This window comes from Mustela erminea, chromosome 8 (assembly GCF_009829155.1).
Source record: "Mustela erminea isolate mMusErm1 chromosome 8, mMusErm1.Pri, whole genome shotgun sequence".
NCBI lineage: Eukaryota > Metazoa > Chordata > Mammalia > Carnivora > Mustelidae > Mustela > Mustela erminea.
Genome location: NC_045621.1, coordinates 9,111,632 through 9,134,075, shown reverse-complemented (window position 1 = coordinate 9,134,075; position 22,444 = coordinate 9,111,632). Strand labels below are relative to the sequence as shown.

Genomic DNA, 22,444 nt, shown 5'->3' with positions numbered 1-22,444 from the left:
GCATCTGTTCTCATTCTTCTGCTAGGACCACCCACTTCCCATTCTCTCCATTTCTACCTGTTTAAATCCTCTCTAGTGTTCAGTAGTCACTTCAAAGACTATACATCTTCCAGGAGACCAGATGTGATCGCTTTTCCTTCTTAATGTACTTCTTTGCACTTTACCTTACTCCCAAGTCACGTGTGCTCATGTATTTCCTCCTACACCCTGGTAAGGCCTTCAACAGCGAGACCGACTGTACCATCTCAGTGTCCGAATTTCTTTTTTTTTTTTTTAAAGGTTTTATTTATTTATTTGATAGAGAGAAATCACAAGTAGATGGAGAGGCAGGCAGAGAGAGAGAGAGAGAGAGAGAGAGAGAGGGAAGCAGGCTCCCTGCCGAGCAGAGAGCCCGATGCGGGACTCGATCCCAGGACCCTGAGATCATGACCTGAGCCGAAGGCAGTGGCTTAACCCACTGAGCCACCCAGGCACCCCTCAGTGTCCGAATTTCTTAAGCTTAGTAGATTTCTTAGGTTTAATTGGTCTTTATTGGATTAAATTGGATATGGGTATTACCTGAAATACACCAGGTTAATTTAAAAAAGAAAATCCATAACCTTCATAACTTATTGGCAGGGTGCTATGTAGAAAAGTAAAGGAAATATGAACTGTGTTGGTGTTTCTGCAAGGAAATATGTGACCGTCCTTTTTTTTTGGCAAAATTTCCCGTTTTCTATTATCTAATGTTTTTCAGTCTTCTGGACTCCTCTCTTCCTGTTGTCTTATCATTTCCCTTTGATATCTGTTACTGAATGCCCTTGCCAGGACATTGGACTGGGAAATGGAGAGAATCCCTAATAGATTTGCATTCCTTGTGACCTTCCTGGTTTTGTAGGCAGAAGAGGACCCTCCAGTCCTTCTCAGGCAGAGACTAACAGAGGTCATGGTCAACTCTCTGCCTTGGAGAGTAGTTTGAGCACAGGGCCAGGAAGGTGACTCAGTTTCACACATTTCCCTGATGCCCGACTGGCTCCCCATGGAGAGGTGGTAGAGAGTGCCTGCTTTCTCCCTTTCTCAGGAATGCATATAGAATTCAAAGAAAAAACACTACAGAGAGGAAACAGAAATTTAAGGGGAAGTTCTCATGGGGTTTGGAATGATGTGGTTGGGCAAAAAGTGGCTTTTGAGAAAATCCAGGATCTAACAAATTTCAGACAGACCCAACTTGGAGTTTGCCTGAATCATGAGTGCCTTCATGTGATTGAGTTAATCTATGTATTTCATATATGGTGAGGCCATCCCTCTCAAATATAGCAAGAAGTTGCCAGCTTCCTGGCGATAGCCTTTTATTTCTACACATTGATTTTGTTGTTGTTATTTGTAAATTGCTTTGCTTCCATTCCAATTTCTAATATTCCTCTAAAATTATAATTACTCTAGATCATAATAAAATATTGTGGAAATAAATAATTTTCTATCAATTTTTTTCTTTAGGAGTACTATTTTATTGTTGCCTGTATTGTGGGAAGGGAGATACATACCAGATATTAATAAAAAATTGTCTTGTGTTGTATGATACATCCTAAACTGAGAACCAGTTTCTGTCTCTGAGCAAAGAAATTACACTTTATACATGTGTTACCCTGAAAATCATCTGACTATATAATTTTTTCCCATAGAAATCACTAAAATGGCTTATATTGGTTAACATATCAAATCACCTTTCATATTTGAAACTGCACGAATTCGATGTGCTATGAGATACAGTTATACAAAGAATGTAACCAAAATTAAGATAGGAAATAAAACCTTTGTAACAGTTTTTCAAACAGGAAACTCTCGTAGAAATGCATTGTTCTTTTTTTTTTTTTTAACTAAAATTACACTGATTTAATTGTTGTCTCTCAACTAACCTCTCGGATCCATTGTGCTCTTGTTTAAATTAATTTTCTTTACAAGTTAGCTCCTGAGCACTATTTAATTAACTTAGCTGAAGTTTTGATTTGATCTCAAGTCATTTGAAACTAGACAGAGTGAAAAAATATGTGGGTAGTTGGCAGCAGATCCCAATAAAAATATGGCATTTGGCAGAGTATGCTTGCCTTGTTTTGCTTTGCTTTTCTCTTTATGGATGTGGCCTATTTTTGAAATGCTATGATTTAAATTCAGGGATCAAGTGACAAGTCTGACAAAACAGAACTGACTTCAGCAGAGGTTCTGTGGGAGAAAAATGGAAGCGTTCCAGGAACTAAAGGAAGTAACCTCAGTTTCACCTGGAAACATTAGTGTCTCGGGGGCAGGAGATTTGGGCTATATATAAAGAATGAAGGAAAGTGGCCAAGATGCTGAGCCAAACCTGCATCCAGGAATAGAGTGGCATCAAAGAGCTGACAAGCGTAACTGTTGTTTCCACCATGGCCTTGTAAGTAGCAATCAGAGAGCCTGAAATATGGGAAGATTGGAAAGTTCTTTCCTGTGATGCCCTGGATTGTGGCAGTCATCTTCTAACTGGGTTCTCTGGCTCCCTTCTCTTCTCCGATGATTGGCACACATCGTGCTGGGATTAAATGTTTGCAAAAACTCTGTGGCGTTCTCTTACTCAAGACCCCAGTTCCTGTTTGCCCGCAAGATTAGGTTGAAACTCCTTCCTTGGGCCTCCCTCAACACTTTTATTTACTTTTCTAACCTCTTCATTGGCTGTTCCTCAACATGAAAGATTTACTCAGTCCTACTCTTCAAAATCTAGGTTTACACCCACCTTCTCCCTAGTTCTCACTCCAGCCCGCACTGAGCCCTGACTTTAAAATATTTTGTACCTCTTTGTTTTGCATCTTTTGGCAAGATTTTCTTACTGTTAGTTACTTCGTTGAGAGTAACTATATCTAGAAATACCCACATGTAGTCACTATGTATGCACCTATATAAGGTGTAAATATACACACAAATGTATAGAGAATATATATATATAAATATATAAAATATATAAAAAATATATAAGTATATATATGTGTGTGTGTGTGTGTGTGTGTGTATATATATATATATATATATATATAAAATCTTTCCTTAGCGAATCATGAATATAGAATATTTCTCCACAGGAAGTACATTGAAACTGAGGCTGAATTTCATATATTTGTTATCTATTCCTTCTATTGTATTGTGTTGTATTGTATTAAGATGACATGTGAAAGAAAGCAACGAACCAGGAGAATCAGGAAAACTAAATTCTAGTCTCAGCTTTGCCACTCACTAGCAGGTAAATCATTCCACTCCCTTCTCACAGCTCCAACTAGGGGCTCAATCTCCTTTATGAGCATCAAGAGATCATAAAAGAAAAGTGTAACTGGTTGCCTTTATGGTAACCGTAAAGAGTAAAATTATGATTTCATGTCCCATCCAGTTGACGTGAGTATGTGGCACCCTTTGATCAGTCAGAGAGAGATGATGTGTTTTTCAGGTGACTTGCTATTATTTTGGTACAGTAGATTAGACTGCTGAGTACAGAGAGGTTGTACAACAGTTTTGAGGTTGATTTTTGCTCTCTTGCCTGTGAAATCTTCTCTCCCAGGATGATGGGCCTCTCTGCTCTAGAGGTGATGTTGAATGGCTTAGGATCCTAATCCAGTTTACTTGCTCTGTAATTTTTTGGAAAAAAATCTCTCCAGATCCCTTATTTTTCCTTTTGTAGCGTGACTATGAACACACTTGTCTGTGAAAGTCTTTGAGCGTCTTGATTCCAAGTCAACACAATTACTCTTTTCATTGAGTGCACACGAGGTACCGGCATATATTAGGGCATTTCTTCAACATCCTGTGAAATGGCTCTAACAGCCCCACTTACTAGATGAGGAAAATATGGCTGGGATTTAATTCCAGGCCAGTCTGCCATCATTCGTTCATCTCCCCGCTATGGAAGAAAAAGAGAGTGAGATCTCAGGTCTGTAAAAGTCCACGTTGCCTCCAGATTTCAATTTAACTGGTACTGTTCTTCCATTTCCTTTTACTTAATCTTTGGTGACTGACTGGGGACCAGTAGTGACATGGGCGTGCCTGGGTTTCTTTTTGCCTTGGGTGCGCTATCCTCGGGGGATGGCGCTAAGCAGCAGAATTAAAGGGTAAAGAAATAGCCACAGAGGGTGTCAGGAAAGGAAATGCAACAAAGGATGCATTTATTTTTTTAAGATTTTATTTATTTGACAGAGAGAGAGAGACTGAGAGAGAGAGAGAGAGGGAGACTGAGAGAGAGAGCCAGCGCGTGCAAGCAGGGGATGCTGCAGAGGGAGAGCGAGAGGGAGCATCAGTCTCCCCACTGAGCACTGAGCAGGGAGCCTCACACAGACATGGGGCTCGACCCCAGGACCCTGGAATCATGACTTGAGCCAAAGGTACATGCTTAACTGACTGAGCCCCCCAGGCGCCCCAAGGATGGATGTTTTAAAGACTGGATCATTGGTCCCGGAATAACTGCCTCATGGTCCATACCTCCTCCTATTTCATTTTACTTCCATATCCTATTTTCATTTTGCAAGAGGTTAGATAATTAATTTTTTCATTTTCTGACTAAAAATAGTTGTTCTCTTCTCAGAGGTATAGAGTTAGTAGATAACTGTAGGGGCTATTACTGATACTTGTAACTTTGTGCTTTTGTTTTTGTTTTGTTTTTTAAAGACTTTTTAATTTATTTGTTTGACAGATAGATCCCAAGTAGGCAGAGAGGCAGGCAGAGAGAGAGGGGGAAGAAGGCTCCCTGCTGAGCAGAGAGCCCGATGCAGCGCTCGATCTCAGGACCCTGAGATCATGACCTAAGCTGAAGGCAGAGGCCTTAACCCATTGAGCCACCCAGGTGCTGCAGGGCTTTTGTTTTTAATAATAATTGCAAATAATTGAAAATGTTTCAGACATTTAGTTAGCAGGGTATATAGTCCCGCATTTAAAAAACATGTGTTTATGGGGACTCAGTGTATTTTGTACTGTTCTTAAGGGAAACAGATTTTGCCTTTATGATCATCAGTATCTTTCTGTGATAGAGTGAACTTCTTCCCAAATAAAGAGTGATCTATATTCAGGAAGCACTTAATGGCATCCTTTCAACAGGTCATACAGCGGGACCCACATGAAGAGAGTTAACAAGTTTTATCCATTAAATCTAGTGACTCGAACAAATTTTTATTATCCTTTTGTACAAATGCAAGTGCTCCTTCCCACAAAACCTCTTGTTCCCTAATGAAGTGTTTCAGCCGGCTCATAGAAGTTGATGGCTTCGTATGGTGAGAGTATTACTGCGTCAACCATTGGCTTCTAATAACATGCTCCCATCTTGCTTTTATGGTGCACTGTACTCAGAATACTCAAGTATGGACAGATGTTTAAGAATATTATTTTTTTATTCTTGGCTAATGATTAATTCCCAACACCCACTCCTGATTAGAATGCAAGATATTTTCTTTCAGATGTGGAGTCTTTAATTACCCAGTCTAACCAAAAAAAGACAAGCAGCATGCCAGGAATTTGTATCAGAATGCTGGAGCACCATCTTCTCGGGCTTCTTACCGTTGACCCTAGGACACAGACACTAGGCGGCACCTTCTATCGCTCTGCTTATCTTCCAGAGCTAGTGTGTTAGTAAGGCGAATGCAGCTCCAAGAAGGGGAATGTGGCGTACACTATCTGAGGTTTCAGCAAAAATCAAATGGGTGATTTCATTAGGGGATTTGGCGGGGGACCCCACAACCTCATTGCAAGATGGAGTAGGTCCTCTGAACCAGCTGCGCGCTCTCCATGAAACCCACGAAGGGCTTTACTCCTAAACGAATGCCTTGTATGATGCCCCCAGTAGCATTTTTTTAAAAAAGTGGAGTTAAAGGATTGGTTGAGTTGAGTTTTTTAAGTGATGAAATGATACTTTAACACCTGAGTTTTAGATTGCATTATTCTTATTTCCTAAAAACCTGGACCCTTGGGGATCAATAGAAAAGCTATTTGGGGGAGGGTACGTACATTCTTATTACCAAGAACTTTCTCAGAAGCTTGACTTCTCTTAGGTCTTGACAAAGTGGATCTTCCAGGTTCCTTGTCTTAATGACATAACCTGACCGTCACTCTATCTCCCAGGTGACAAGTTAGCCATCTTGCTCCCCCTAGTGGAGTTGTAACTCTACCTCAAAGTTTAAGAATTCTCTATCAATACACATTTGATGCAGGGTCTTATTTTTCAGAAACCAGATATTTTCCCAATTTTTTTCAAAGACTGACAATAAAATAAAATAATATTGCATCAGAGGGACTGATACGGGATGTGGGTAGAGAACGGGGCCTTTGGTGATGAGTTTTCAGTTCCTAGTGTTGGCAAGACTAGCTGTATGATTGATAGTGGCTGCTGAATTCAAGGGGCCTTTCTGCTCTGCACTTCTGTCTTAGAGGGATCTAGTGCCATCAGCCTGGCAGATCGTCACCTCTAGAAGGCGCCGTCGACACCCCTGGAAGAGACAGTGGGGTATTAATCGTTGGTGAGTTGGAAGACAAGGACAGGTCCCACCTGAATATTGAATCCATTTGTGCCTGTGCTCAAGTAAATCTAGGAAGTTTGTTCTCCCCTCTGAACCTCTTTGAGGGACTGTGCCAGTATCCACAGCACAGGGCAATAATTTCCAGTTTATACTTGCTAAGCATGCTAAGGAAATTTTAGCAATTGATGCTGAACTTCTTGCATACCTCTCTTGAGAATTTCAGTTTTTTTAGGTTCTGATAACATACCAGTGGTTTCATGGTATTGGAATCCCTTTTTGTCCCCTGCTGGTATTTGTCTTTCCCAAATTTGACCCTTGTTGTGAATTTGTATTTATTTAACTTTGTATTCTAACGCACGCAGAGCACTAATATTTTGTATATGCTAGTGTTGAAGTGCATGAAACTTCAGAAAGAAATACCTGTACATACCAAGTCTTAGGACTGTGTTTTTTTGCAGGTGAGACTCTGTTTCTAAGCCTTACCAAGGTCAAGGCAAACACTGTGATATATAGTGGTTCCAAATTAATGGTCAATAGAGTTTAAGTATTTGACACTTATGAGCAAGAATATCGTAATTAGAATATTCCCCCTTTCTTAAAATCATGTAATAGAGGCAGTATTTAGATGTATCTTTTTTTCCCTAAATATTTATTCTCAGGGTAAATATTTACTTAGGGAAAAACAAAACAGCAAGATTGGATTAAAATCCCAACAGAAAAGAATGCCAAAGTGCTCTCTAGGTATGTTTTATTTGGGAGGGTGAAGAAAAAAAAAGAAACACCCATAATGTGGTGTTTTGGCTTTTTTTTTTAAATATTACTTGCTAAGGAGTCATAGTAATTTAGTTCAAGAATTACATCTAAGCAAACACACAGCATCTGTCTAACAAAGCGCGTACCTGTGAAGTCGCGATTTGGAATCTCATGACGCTTGGATTCACAGTCATGGAGACAGTGATGTTGCCGCAGGGGTGACCCGTCCCCGCCGGGGCCAGAGAGCTCCATCGAGCAAGACTCTGGGCCTTGAAGAACAGGCGCTTTTCTTTTCCTCAGGGAGTGAGAGGGATTTATATGTGAATCGATGTGTATCTTGGTGTCTACGTGCACGAGTGTCGATACAGTTATGTATGTGTGTGGGAAGATGCATGGACAGGTGGGTGTATGTGTGTCCAGATGTGACTGCGGGACTCAAAGAGTTGCTTCTTCCCAATGGATGCTGGAAATCCTGTGCGTTGACAATACTCTGTGAAGCCACTTTTAGCAGAGCTAGGCCCAGAGGTGTTAGGCACACGTGCACACCATTTCTGCTGGGAATTCTGTGCATCCATGATGCCCTTCAAAACGGGCTCAGTGACTGGGCTTGGAGGTCCTTGGGGTGCTCCCTGCCGCAAGGCTGTGCTGGCCTTCCTGGTCTGGCAGCTTTGTCGGGTGTCTCTCCTTGGGAACATTCCAGCCATAGCTGAGAACCCTTGTCTTTCTTGAGAAGCAGGAGGACTTAGGCAAGAGTATCTCTTGCATTCCTTACACTCGTGAGTGACGAGAGGCTTTGTAACTAGCTGTGTTTCCTTGAAGTGACCAACTAGGGACGCGTAAGCCATTGAGATGGGTTTCTTCTCAATCGTTAATTGATCACTGTTGACTTAACACTAAAGTCTCCTCGGACTCTGCCCTGCTTGTCATCTAACTCGTAGGGCTGCTGGGTTTGTTGTTTTCTTTTCAGGTCCGAAAAGGCAGAAAAGTACACGCGGGCATTTGGCCATGAGCGAGGCAGATGGGGGATTATGGAACAGAGAAACAAGTTTTCATGTTGTTGTTAAAATCCTGAGTTAGTGTCTGATTCTATTGTGTTTTATTTTTTGTTTTTTTAAATGAAATATGGTCCTTGCCATGGGGCAGATAACCCAGAGACCTGGTTTTAGCGGGTGGTCAGAAGTGTGTGGAAGGATCTTCTTGTCTTTAGGCAGATCAAAAAGCTGACACCAAACTAGTAGAAAACTTGCTTTCTTTTCGAGACTTCTTTCCTGCTATTTAACTGTTGGCAATTTGAGAAACTCTTTGAATCATACACCTTAGCGAGAAGGCAAAACCGAGAGTATGTGGGACAAAAGAAAGATACGTCTGTCCACTTGCTAGAAACTTTTGTGGCAGGGGGAAGAACTGCAGAAAAACTCCTGACGTATTGAAAAATTACCTGCAACTTAACATTTTTATTTTTTATTTCATTTATTTGTCTTTAGAGAGAGAGAGAGGGCAGAGAGAGAGGGTGAGAGAGACTTTTAAGCAGGTACAATGCCTAGCACAGAGCCTTGATCTCATGATCTCATGACCCTGAGATCGTGACCTGAGCCAAAATTAAGAGTCAGATGCTTAAGGAACTGAGCCACCTAGATGCCCCTGCAAGTTAGTTTTTTTTTTTTTAAGTTTTACATTTAGTGCTGAGAACTTTTTTTTTTTTTTTAAGATTTTATTTATTTATTTGTTAGACAAAGATCACAAGTAGGCAGAGAGGCAGGCAGAGAGAGAGAGGAGGAAGCAGGCTCTCACTGAGCAGAGAGCCTGATGCGGGGCTCGATTTCAGGACCCTGAGATCATGACCTGCGCTGAAGGTGGAGGCTTAACCCTCTGAGCCACCCAGGCGCCCCCACAACTTAGTATTTTTAATGCAGTGTTTCCTCAGGGAGTCTTACTATAGTCTACTTACGTTGTACCCACAAATATTTACTTACTCACAAGTACTTACATTGGTACCCGCAAATAGCAAGAACACCATCAGAACCTGTAAGAAAGGCCACAGGAGAGTAAAAAAGAGAAAAGAAAATTTATAGACGTGATTAGGACTGGGATTTTCATGTGGAAGGCACATCTGAGGCAGGTGATGCTGATGGTTTTACCTTCGCCCAGTGTTCTAAGAGTTAAGTGAGCGTTTATTAAAAATAGATTCACAAGGGGCGCCTGGGTGCCTCAGTGGGTTAGAAGCCTCTGCCTTCAGCTTGGGTCATGATCCCAGGGTCCTGGGATCAAGCCCTGTATCGGGCTCTCTGCTTAGTGCGGAGCCTGCTTCCCCCTCTCTCTCTGCCTGCCTCTCTACCTACCTGTGATCTCTGTCAAATAAATAAATAAATACAATCTTAAAAAAAAAAAAAAAGATTCACAAGTACCTGCCCCAGATAGGATAACTCAGAACCTCCAGGGAAGGGGTGATGGAACATTGTTTTAACAAGCATCTCAGGTGATTCTTACAGTCAGACACATCTGGGAAACTGCTGTCATCTGCTTGCTGACTAGAACTACTGTAAAGGGGGCGCCTGTGTGGCTTGGTCAGTTGAGCGTCTGACTTTTGATTTTGTCTCAGGTCATGATCTCAGGGTCATGAGATCGAGCCCAGCATCAGGCTCTGCCCTGGGTGTGGCGCCTGCTTAAGATTCTCTCTCTCCCTCTGCTCCTTGCACTCTGTCTCTACCAAAAAACAAAACAAAACAAAACAAAGCAAAAAACGAAACAAAAAAAATCGAACCCATTGTAAAGTATTTCTAGAAGGTGTGAGTGTTTGTTGTGTGTGTAACTGACAAAGTTTTTAAAGTTTGAAAAAACAATTGTCAAATTCTACATTAGCAGTGTTGAGCATTTCGTAATAAATATATCTGTTATTTGCGTCGGGTTGTATGGTTACAGAGGGTGTTCCTGCGTCTCTTCTCATTTCTTCCTAGCAGCAATCCTGTAAGGACTTGAAGAGCAAGGACCATGCTTGCTCCCAGACGGCACGTGGGAGCGGGGCTCAGCATGTAGCCGGCGGCCGTGGAGCTGGCTTTGAACGGGGCTCTTCGCCATATGGGGCGAGCCCAACATCAAACCCAAAGCCCACAGCTTGTCCTCTTTTACCCCATTCTGGTCACCCTGTTGATAGCAGCATTTCTAAGATACCAGGTTTCTTTGCATGTCCTCACCTTTGCACACCCTGATCCCTGTGCCTAGAATGCTTTCCTACCCTGTTCGCAAACTTACACTCATTCGTTCAAGTGCCTTCTGTGAAGCTTTTCTAGATACGCTCTGCTCCTCACCCCACCTACCCTCCAAGCAGAGCTAGTTTCTCTCTCTCCTTTTTTACGTTTTTATTTATTTATTTGACAGAGAGAGAGTGAGAGAGAGCAAATGCGCAAGCAGGGGAGCGGCAGGCAGAGAGGGAGGGAGACGCAGGCTCTCCACTGAGCAGGGAGCCCCGTGTGGGCTCAAACCCAGGACCCCGGGATCATGACCTGAGCAAAAGGCAGATGCTTAACCAACTGAGCCATCCAGGTGCCCCAGAGCTAGTCTCTCTTTCAGCTGTGTTTCCATCATGCTTTGTAAATCCTTTCAGTCTCTTCTGGGTCTTGCATAAGGTCGGTGAGTCCAATAGCAGTGCTCCCTGGTCTCCCCTCATGACCCCTCATGACCCCCGCCCCGCCATTATACCACTGACTTTGTGCAAACAGTGGGATATCATGACATCGGAAACACTCGATGCCTTTAGTGTTGGCTAAAGCTGTGGGAAGCGTTTGAGAATGATTTCAAGGGCTTTCCAAACATTGACAAGGAAGTGTTCAGGAGGCCAGAGACTTGGCTATTACCATCCACTAGAAATGGAATTGTCTGGGGGTACCAGGGTACAACGGGTCGAACGAGAAGTCAGGAACAATGGGGACTGTACATTCAAAACTGCAGCTCTGGGAATTTCCTTGATGGGAAACTTAAGGGTGCTTCAAGGGTGTCTTCATTTATGGTTGAGTTTCATGTCGTACTCATAGCCCAGGCTAGAGATGGCTGCTATGGCTTTCAAGTTGTGTTACGGTTATTTCTTGATGCAAGTATTTCCCCCACTAGCCCTCTAGTGAGGGTGAGTCTGAGCTGTATTCATCTTGTCTTCCAGTTGATAATTGTTGAATCAACTTTCTGGGAACCAATCTTAGAACTGTCTGCATCTGAATACCATCAAATATGTGTCATTGTAGTTCTAATTCAAATTCTCCTGTGTTTGCAGCCCCCACTGGTCCAGGCAATCTTCAGCGGTGACCCGGAGGAGATACGGACGCTCATCCACAAAACCGAAGATTTGAATGCTCTGGTAGGCGACACCATGGCTTTTCCTGCTCAGGCCCTCTTAGCCATTCTCCACCATAGCCCTCTTTGGTATCTGGTGAAAGCTCTGGACGGGTGCTCAGAATTCTGTTTTTTGAGTCCACAAAGTAAAATACATATGCTCACAGTGGAAATCAGGCATATATAAATACAGGTATCAAAATATGAAATACCAAATTTGTGATATAATCACATCTGCTTTCTTCTCCGTTAGCACATTTAAATAGCAAGATGTGGCAGTAGATCTAATAATGAGCGTCATTTCAGACTGGTGATGGGCATGATCGGTATTTTGTGTTCTCTGTGACCACCCTAGTGTGGTGTGAACATACCTGTGATTTCCGCTGGGGACTGAGTGACACTTACCAGTGACACTCATGAGACTGGTTGCCTGCCTTCGTGATGGAAGGAAATGTAAAATTTTCATCGGAAATTAGTAAAAATAAAGAGGTCCTATTTTTGCCCCTAGAACCTTTGCCTTACAGCAGGGGTTGACAGACTATGGTCTGGCACTGGTTTTTGCCAGCAAAGAATGGTTTTCATTTGTTAAATGTCTGGGGGGGAAAAAAAACGAGAAGAGGAATAATATTTTGTGATATGTGTAAATTACACGACATTCAGATTTCAATGCCAATAAATGAAATGACCGTGACTGTTTTCCTGCCACAACAGCAGAGTGGAGTAGAGATTAATGACAGAGACTGTATGTGGCCCAGGAAGGCAAAAATATTTATTACCTTTAGAGGGAAAGTTTGCTGACCTCTGCCCTAGAGGATCCATGAACCTGGGACCAGTGGGTGAGCGTGGCCTCCTGTGTGTAACCGAAATCATACGTAACACACGTGTGATTGTGGACATGTGTATCTTCTGTGAACAAGTAAAGGCATTTCATCGTATTCTTAAAGGGGTGTGTGGTCACGAGAAGGTTAAGAACCCCCGGATCAGGAAGTTCTTGAAATAAACAAATCAGCGATGAGGAAAAGTGAAAAGAGTTAGTCAATAATTTACCCTTTTAATAGTTTCCTCGACCCAGATTGAACAAGCAATTCTATGCAGTACACACTAGTAACTCTCGTAGTGTTAAGTCGGTTACCTTAACGCTGGAGTCCATGGGGGAGAGGTGCTGCCTTTGAAGTCTCCAGGGTTCGCTGGGAACAGCAGAGAGAGTCAAACAGAAGAAGGGCTTGGCCCCAGGGATGTGACTTGTGTCAGAGGTGGGGTCTCTCTCCGCTCTGCCGAAGGCTTTATTCGGCAGGGGCAGAGTAGAGGCTGGTGTGGCTTTTGGAAAAAGCTTTTGGCAGCCTCTCCCCGGTTGGCACTGAAACAGCTGGGTGGTGTTTCAGGATGTTTGTGCAAGGGAAGCACAGATGAGGAAGCCGGGCTCCGGAGGAGGCAGTGGGGTGTTTGTCCAGAGCCCGTGGGGCGCGACCCGGACTGCGGAGAGGAGCCGAGGCAGACCTGCTGGCTGCCTGGGTGTCCTGCTGTCCCTGCCATTCGCCGGCCTGTTTGGTGGCTGTGGTCCAAGTCCAGGCGAGCCCGAGGCAAAGCTTCAGTTACTGTCTTCTCCTGACGATGATGAGCAAACAGCACTTTTGTTCATTCAAACATGCCGGGAAAGACGTCACTGTCCTCTGAAGGGCCTTTAGTTCTTAGGAAGGTGACAAGTGGTTGCTGGCTGGTACAGGTTGGAAAGCTTAACTTTAGTAGTGACCTTGCTGTATCACTGAGCCTGCTAGGTCAACTGCAGTAGCACGTACACCCGGATGCCGGTTGCTCAAACATGGGAGAAGCTTGGTTCTCTTGTGACCAGACTGGAGACGTGGCTCTTTTCCACATGGGGTCCCAGGTATCAACACGTAGCTTCTAGCCCAGGGGTTCATCTTCAGTCCAGCCGGCCGGAAGGGGAAGAAGGAGCATGGACGATCTCAGGAGGATTTTTATGGGTCATCTTGGGAGTGGCACAGTCACTTGTGCACACAACCCGATGCCCAGAACTTTGTTCCATGCCGCAGGGGGTTGTGAAATTCGTACAGCTGTGTCCCCAGAGACTGGAGAACATGAATAGTTAGCAACCTTGGCCACACCAAGTTTTGGTACTACAGAATTTTAGGGAATTCAAGTGATAACACTTACTTATCTTTTAAGACTCATTTAAGAGTAATTTACTCATTTAAGAGTAATTTACTGAATTCGGGCCTAGCGCTGGGTGCTAGGGATACAGCGGTGAGAAGATTGCTCTCACCCCCACGGCGCTCATGAGAGGGCAGAGAATCAACAGTGAGAAATCATACTGGCCGCCATTTTGAAAGGGAAAATGCAGGCCCTGTTGGGGCGCAGGTTAATCATGAGGGGCTGAGGAAGCGGTGTGCACACTGACCTCTCGGGGGCCGTTGTGGGGTTTGGTGTGTGGGCTTTCGGATGGGTCAGTGTGGGTGGGGGCTGGGGGAGGAAGAGCATTACAGGAAGGAAAGCTCGACTTCCTCCTGGTGCTGGTGTGGCTCCACCGGGGCCCAGAGCCTTCTTCCGCTGTCTCCTCCCGTCTTCGTAGCCCCCTTCTCCTTCCCTCAGGTGGGTGTAAAGAAGCTCGCTAGCAGGTCTGTTGGAGACAGTGAGCTGTTCTCTTGATGTCATGCTTTGCTTTTGTCCACACGTCTTTGGATCAGTAGTGCCGACTGTCGCTGGGGGCGGCTTAGGCCATGTGGGGAAGGCGACCGTTGGCCCAGGGCGTCTGGAGATGGAGGACGAATAAGGATTAGCAACCCAGGCCTGGAACTGCCCTTCAGGGGCAAGAGAGGCCACTCGCCAGAACATTTAAACGTCAAGGAAGGGAAACAAGTAACGGCGCGGCTCCTGTTAACGGGAGGACACGATGCGGCTTCCTCCCTTCTCACCCTTTGCTTTCTGTCTTTACCTGGATTTATTTTTCTGATTTGTCCTAGGTTCTGATTTTTTTTTTTTCTTTCTTTTTTCCTTCCCGACCCTCCTGTGTCTTTCGATCACCTTCGATGAAGTGATCCTGATTCAGGAAGTGATCTCCTTCACCTTCGCCTCCCTGTGTTTTTCCGACTTTATTCCCCGCTGGCAGCATTCATGAACCGTGTGTCAACCAAACGAAGTTTTCAACCCATTGATATTGATGTTTTTTCTCATTTCTCCACTGTTCCCACCCCATCTGCCCTTTCAGACCGATTCTTTCCTCCATTGTGTCGTCCTAATTCTTGTTTCCTTTCTGCTGCTCTTCTGCCGCCTCCCTGCCCAGCCAGAGAAACCTACTTCCGCTCTCACCTCCCAGAACTCGTTGAGCTTCACCAGACCCTTCACTGGAGCTGGTTACTTCTGAGAGACTGTGCGCTGGATGACGGGGTGGCTGTGGTTTTCATTCTCTCCTGCTCCGTGGCCCAGTCCAGTCTTCGCAGCACATGTGGAGCGAATGACCAAACCTTGCTTCATTACTCATGTCGAGCAGTTTGTGTGGCCCACATTCCGTTTCTGCCAACGAGCACCCATTATCCACTAGAGTCCGGATTGGTTAGTGTCCCTCAGGTCTCTGTTATAAGACTGAAAGTTCTCTTTGTAAGACTGAAAATCTGTAGTTGGATTTGAGGAGCCAGTGAACAATCAGGAAGGGCACCGAGTCTTCCTGTGGTTTCTCTGGCTGGCGGCATGCCCGGGCCTGGAAATGTGGGAAGACAGTTGTATACGCTGAGAAATCCATTTAAACTGATCTACACGTGGTCAACAACTAGAAAGATTTTAGGAGGCTCTATCAGACTAACAAGTTGAGCTCGAGGTGGAGTATCTGAGTTCAAAATGAATTCTGAAAACCAAAATTTGAACTCAGTAAAGTCATTTTTGGGATTATGCTATGAGAAATGACACCAACAGACAGTTGTCCAGTGCCATACTGGAATGGGGACAGAGATAATTAGGGCCTGTCACTGGGGAGTGGTGAAGACAGGGAGGGGACCATTCCGTGTGAGAAGGGGTTGGAAAAACTAGTGATGTTTTAGACCTGGGAAGGACGAGAGAACTACCTCAGATAGTTCAATGTTGTCAGGTTCAATGGAACTCGACTTACCGTATGTCAGTGGCTGTAAGCTACAGATAATATTTCCAGCTCAAAATAGAAGAAATAACTTAATGGACAGGGATCTATACAAAGAAGTAATGAGCTGACTTGACCAGTAAGATACTCCTGGAAGACCACTAGACTGGCGGATCTGAAGGAGACGGATCATAGCACGTGGTCTACTCTCCTATCTTGCGCCCTGGCCCGAATGGTTTATGACAGGTTTTTTTTCTCCGAGTCTTAAAAGAGCAAAATTTCTTTTTAGGACAGCACTATTAAATTGGAGTTGGCTTTTGAATAGAAACCTCCTTCCCATGCCTGGACTAGGTGATGTTTAAGGTCTTTTAACAACTGTGAAGGAAGGACTACAACTCCAAGATTTATAAGCCTCACATGATAGCATATACCCATGGTATTTGTTTCTTTTTTAAAGTATCATTTTATGAATACACACACAAACACACACACACACACACACACACCCATTCTCATACCAAGGAAAATCAATAATAATTTGTTGGTATCTTCTAATACCCGGTGTATATTCAATTTTATTTTGTCCCTATAGCTTCAAACACTTTTTTTTCTTTATAGTTGGGCTGTCCCCAAGTTTATTATTTTACTCCATCTAGTTTTTACAACAAAATGATTTTGTCAAGCTGTTAATGTACATTATTTTCCCTAAAAGGATTTGGTCCAAGTATATTGGTGGATTTTGCTTACTCTCTCCAATCCCAAGATGGGAAGTAAGGATATGTGAATATAACAGAATAAATCTCGAGGTGAAAGCTAAGCTTACATTGGTAAACAACTCATGGTGAAAAAAGGGGAGACAGCCTTTAAAGCTTTAATTTTTAGCTATAAGCATCAGTTTGGGTGATAGTGGCCTGCTAGTCCCAAGATCCAAGTGAGAACTGTCCCAACAATGCATGATAAGAGTTTTCTAAAAATAAATAAGACAAATTACCAATAGTACACTTGTAATTTGTACTGTGTGTGTGTGTGTGTGTGTGTGTGTGTGTGTGTGTGGAGGGGTATTGTACTATTTCTTTATATGAAAATGATCACCACAAGTCTAGTTAACATCCTTGACCTAACGTAGTTACAAAATTTTTTTTTGTTGTCATGAGAACTTTTAAGATCTATTCTCTTAGCAACTTTCAATTATGTAATATAGTATCGTTAACTGCAGTCACCATCCTGGACACTATAACTCCATTACTTATTTTATAACTGGAAGTTTGCACTATTTTTTTATTTAAAGATTTTATTTATGTATTTGAGAGAGGTGAGGGAGAGGGAGAGAGAGAGCATGAGCAGGGAAGGAGGCAGAGGGAGAAGCAGACTCCCCCACTGAGCAGGGAGCCTGATGCGGGGCTCAATCCCAGAACCCAGAGATCCTGACCTGAACCAAGGGCAGACACTTAAACGACTGAGCCACGCAGGTGCCCCTAGCACAGCCTTTTATGCTTCTAGATTTTTGTGTTTTCCGTCACTTCCATATATCTTACTTGATTAAAAAAAATTTTTTTTTTTTAAAGAAAGAATTGATAATAGGGATAAAAACCTGAGGTGTTTTGTTAGCCTAGAGATCTGGGTACTTTCTAAATTAGACCCAAATCAGGAGCTGCTGGGAACCAGGAAACCGCAGGCCGGAGTGGCAAACCCTCGTCCCACCACAGAAAGAAGCTTGCTGACCTGGTCCTCTCTCCCTGAGTGCTGCTCTGCAGGAATACAGGCTCGGGGTGGCCCAGACTTCTTACAATTTTAAGAAAAAAATACAGGAAATCTCTAAATTGTTAAATGTTGGTTCCAAAAAGTGATCCAACATTGTTGAGGCCAAAGAAAATACATCTGTGGGCCAAATCTGGCCAGCAGGCCACCGTTTTGCTAACCGTGGGTGAGATCAGCAAACGCTCCTCGGCGAAGGTTTCTCTGGCCACCTGGATCTGGAAATGGAAAGCGTGGAGCCAGCGGGCGGGAGTTCTGGAGAGAGCAGTGGCCTGCGTTCTTCAAATGTTGACAGCACTTCTGGCTCAGTAGCCTGTGGGGCCGGTGGTGCCTTCGTGGTCGGGGAGGGTGCTTTTGTCCTGAGGCTAGGTGCCTCTCACTCAGCACATGCCTGACAACACTGTCGCAGCCCCTGCTCCTTGTTGGACCAGTGCCCGGGATGCAGGGCTGTGGTTTGGGAGCCATGACCTGGGTCCTGTAGAAAATGATTCACGAACTCCAGATGGCAGCAAGCAGGCTGCCATGATGTGGCTTCGTGGCCATTTAAAATTGTGAGGGCAGATCTGGTTAGCATCACTCCTAATGACCTTGCAGGGGATGCCCGACAGCGTGAGGCCCCACTTCTCCAGTGCTGGCCTTGGAGGTACAAGAGCCGTCCTCCGTGAATGGTACCCCACGCAAGGGTGTACGACGTGTACCATCCAAGCGACAGAGGTGGTGTCTGCAACTCTGGAAACACTCCAGGTGCCATGCTGGGGCCCTTAGTATTCCTTTGCTGAACATTGTTACAGCACAAAGAAAAATCTTGCAATTAAAAGATGTATGTTGTAAATAGCTTAAGAATGTGAACCTCTCTAGGATAAAGGGTTATGGCTCTCTGCCCCCCTGCCCCATGTTACCTATGACATTTGAGGGGAGGATGCCAATATGAATAAGTGAGCTGTATTTCTCTTAGATTGAGAAGATTCAGTGGTTTGAAACGAATGGCCACATTCAGTGCCGTTGGATTTAGGGAGGAGGACTTCGGTTCGGGGAAACTGGACAGTATCTTCTCAACTTCAGTATTTAGAGGAATAGACACATGAGAAGACTCTTGAAAAAGAAAGTCAGCGAAGGGAGAGTTTCACAAAAATCTATTAAAACAAATTACAAAAGTATAGCAAGTAAAACAGCGTGTTACTGGCACAGGAATAGACGACTGAATTAGTGGAGTGGAGACTCCAGAATTAGACCCAAGTGTATATGAGCAGATGGCATAAAACAAAGGAAGCTTTGGAAACCACAGGGATGACGTGGGTTACTTAATAAAGGGTGTCGAGACAAATGGCTAATAAAAAGCTGAACCCTTCCCTAACTTCTTACACCAAGATAAATCTAGAGGTAGAAAATAAAAAGATGAAAGTAGTGGAATAAAAGAAGGGGGAAATATTTTTTTCCAGTTCTGGTGTGAGGAAGGGCTTTCTAAGAAAATGCAAAGATAAAAACCAAGATGGAAAATGTGGATGCATTTGAATACATAAAAACTGTGAACGTCTATATATTAAATCATCACCAAAAACAAGATTAAAGGAGAAATCAGAGAGGTACAGCATCTGTGAAAAGCATTCATATCACTAATATATATAAAACTCTCGCAAATTATTTAGAGAGAGATAAACACCTCACTAGAGAAGTGGGGAAAGGAAGTACAGAGGACACTCACCAAAATAAAAATGCAGATAACCAGAAACAAATATGAAAGGGTGTCCGATCTCAACTTCACCCAAAACCCAAGAGTTCAAATAAAACAGCCCAGTAGTGGCCATCAGAGAAGCAAGGGGGAGAGTAAGATCACAGGGGGGTGTATTTGAAGGGACACTCTGAGGACCTTTTGGAGAAAGTTTAATTTGTACTCACCTCTGGAGGGTTTGGTGGTCTGTATCCACTTTGGCTCTGTATACACTTTCTGACACAGCAACACAACTCCTTGGAGTATACCCTAAGGGAAATCACTGGACAGAAATATATATATAATATTTATATCATATATAAATAAATATAATATATAAATATAATATAAATATATAATATATAATATATAAATATTATATATTATATATGGTATACATAGCATATAATATATGTGTTTATATATTACATATATGTATTTATATATGTATCATATTATATATGTGTATATGTATTATATATTATGTATAATAATATATATATGTATAATAATATATATGTGTTTCTTTGTAGTTTATAATAACAAGAAATTGGAAATTACCAGTATTTTATTTCTTTTTTTTTTTTTTTTAATTTGACAGACAGAGATCACAAGTAGGCAGAGAGGCAGGCAGAGAGAGAGGAGAAAGCAGGCTCCCTGCTGAGCAGAGAGCCCAATGTGGGGCTTGATCCCAGGACCCTGGGATCATGACCTGAGCCGAAGGCAGAGGCTTTAACCCACTGAGCCACCCAGGCGCCCCTGGAAATTACCAGTACTTTATTTCTTAACAACACATCAGTGCATATATATGTGGGAATATTATGCTATCTTTTTTTTTTTTAAGATTTTATTTATTGGGGCACCTGGGTGGCTCAGTGGGTTATGCCTCTGCCTTCAGCTCAGGTCATGATCTCAGGGTCTTGGGATAGAGCCCCGCATAGGTCTCTCTGCTCAGCAGGGAGCCTGTTTCCTCCTCTCTGCCTACTTGTGATCTTTGTCTGTCAAATAAATAAGCTTAAAAAAAAAAGATTTTATTTATTTATTTGAGAGAGAGACAGTGAGAGAGAGCATGAGAGGGGAGAAGGTCAGAGGGAGAAGCAGACTCCCTGTGGAGCTGGGAACCCAATGTGGGGCTCAGTCTCAGGACTCCAGGATCATGATCTGAGCCAAAGGCGGTGGCTTAACCAACTGAGCCACCCAGGTGCCCCTATTATGCTATCTTGAAAAAGGGTAGTTTATGTCAAGTTTTACTTATTACATATATTTATTGATATGTAAGATCTTCAAGATATTTTTATGAATGAAAGAGCCAGTTGTTCAAACAGAGTCTATCATGCATATATAAATATAAGGAGGGCTTTGGAAGAATATTCTCCAAAAATTTAATTATAGTTGAACCTGGGTAGTAGGGTTTTTGCTTTTGTGTTTATTCCTTCATGTGTTACTGATATTTTTTGCACCCACCATGTGTTATATTGATAAATGGGAAAAACAAATACATTTATAATACATCCATGCACACACACACACACACACGAGAGCCTACAAACCATCTTCCGAACTTTCTCGTATTTCATATAGGGATATGACTTGTTAGTGCCCTTATCCTGTTGTCGGTTTATGTTCGTGTTGAGCGTCCCTCAGCAGCAGGTGCTCATTACGCACAGTGACAGGCCGAGAGCGGTTCCCACCTCACGGTCCATTACGCGGGCCTTTCCTCTGGTGTTCCGTGGAGCCCGAGGAGCGGTGGCAGAGCTGTTGTCCCTTCAGGAGCGTTCCTTTCTTCTACCATCAGCTTTCCCCCTTTTGGAGGAATTTCAGGGAGGACCCCCTCTTTGGCTATTGAAGACAGAAAATGTATGAGATTCCAGATGGCAGTGTCGTAAAAGTGCGTGTCTTTTCACTTAACTATATGAACAGCATTTCATTTCATAAATTCTGGAAAAATATTTTTTGAAATTGAAATATAGTCAACATATGACATGGTGTTAGTTTAAGGTATACAACATAATGATTCAGTCTTTGTATACATCACCACAATAAGTCTCAGAAATATCTGTTGCCATACACAGTAATAAAATATTTTTCCCCTAACAATGAGAAGTTGTAAGATCTACTCTCCTAGCAACTTTCAAATATGCAATACGGTAGTATTAGCTATAGTCACTGTGCTCTACATTGTATCTCCATGGTTTATTTATTTTGTAATTGGAAGTTTGTATGTTTTGACCCTCTTCACCTGTTTTTTTCTACCCTCCCCCGCTGCCCACCCCACTCCCAACTCCTGCCTCAGTCAACCACTAGTCTGTTCTCTGTATCTACGAGCTCAGTTCAGTTCTGTTCTGTTTTTGATTCCACATATAAGTGAGATCATATAGTATTTGTCTTTCTCTGTCTGACTTATTTCACTTACCATAATGTTCTTAAGGTCCGTCCCTATTGTTGCAAATGGCAAGGTTTTGTTCCCTTTTTTATGGTTAAATAATTTTCCGTTGCATATATGTGCACAACATTTTCTGTGTTCGCTCATCCATCAATGGACATTTGGTTTGTTTTCATATCTTGGCTTGTAAATAAGGCTGTAATGAACATGGGGTGCATTGTCTTTTTGAGTTACTGTTTTTGTTTTCATGGAATAAATACCCAGAAGTAAAATTGCTGAATCATATGATAGTTTTATTTTTATCTTTTTGAGGAACCTAGGAACTATTTTCCATAGTGGCTGTAACAATTTGCATTCCTACCGACAGTGCATGAGGTTTCTGCTTTCTCCACATCCTCGCCAACTCTTGCTGTTTCTTATCTTTTTGATAATCACCATTCCGACAGGTGGGATGTGATTTCTCACTGTGGTTTTGATTTACATTTCCCCGATGATGAGTGATGTTGAGCACCTTTTCATGTTCCTGTTTGCTGTTTGTATGTCTTCCTTGGAGAAATACCTATTCGGATCCCCTGCCCATTTTTAGATTAGACTGGGGTTTTTTGCTCCTGGATTTTGTGAGTTCTTTATGTATTTTATGTATTAACCCCTTAACCAGATACATGATTTGCAAATATTTTCTCCCATTAAGTAGGTTGCTTTTTCTTTTTTCTATTTTTTTATTATCATGCTCATCATGCGTATCATTAGTTTTTGATGTAGTGTTCAAACGATTCATTGGTTGTGTGTAACTGCGTAACACCCAGTATTCATCACCACACGTGTTTTTTTTAATGATTTCTTTTGTTGTGCAGATGGTCTGAAGTTTGACATAGATCTGCTTGTTTATTTTTGCTTTTGTTGCGTTTGCTTTTGGTGTCAGATTTAAAAAATCATTGCCAAAGCCAATG

At 42.8% G+C, this 22,444-nt stretch overlaps 1 protein-coding gene and 1 long non-coding RNA gene across 8 annotated transcripts in view; one reads left to right on the top strand and one right to left on the bottom strand.

Annotated features, from left to right (window-relative positions):
• Nucleotides 1-22,444, top strand: part of ANKRD44 (ankyrin repeat domain 44) — a 315,981-nt gene that overhangs the window by 100,638 nt on the left and 192,899 nt on the right. For 3 of the 7 annotated variants that reach the window (XM_032354282.1, XM_032354278.1, XM_032354277.1), the window contains exon 2: nt 11,506-11,589. In XM_032354282.1, coding sequence (XP_032210173.1) covers nt 11,506-11,589 — 84 coding nt within the window. Of the gene's footprint in view, nt 1-1,953; nt 2,405-11,505; nt 11,590-22,444 lie in introns of those variants that run through there. The other 4 variants (XM_032354275.1, XM_032354280.1, XM_032354276.1 and 1 more) reach the window with 4 other exon arrangements.
• Nucleotides 5,863-8,748, bottom strand: LOC116597005. Its single transcript, XR_004288422.1, has 2 exons — nt 7,391-8,748; nt 5,863-6,461 (listed from the first exon to the last, which is right to left on the bottom strand). It is a non-coding gene; the product is annotated as an uncharacterized LOC116597005 (long non-coding RNA).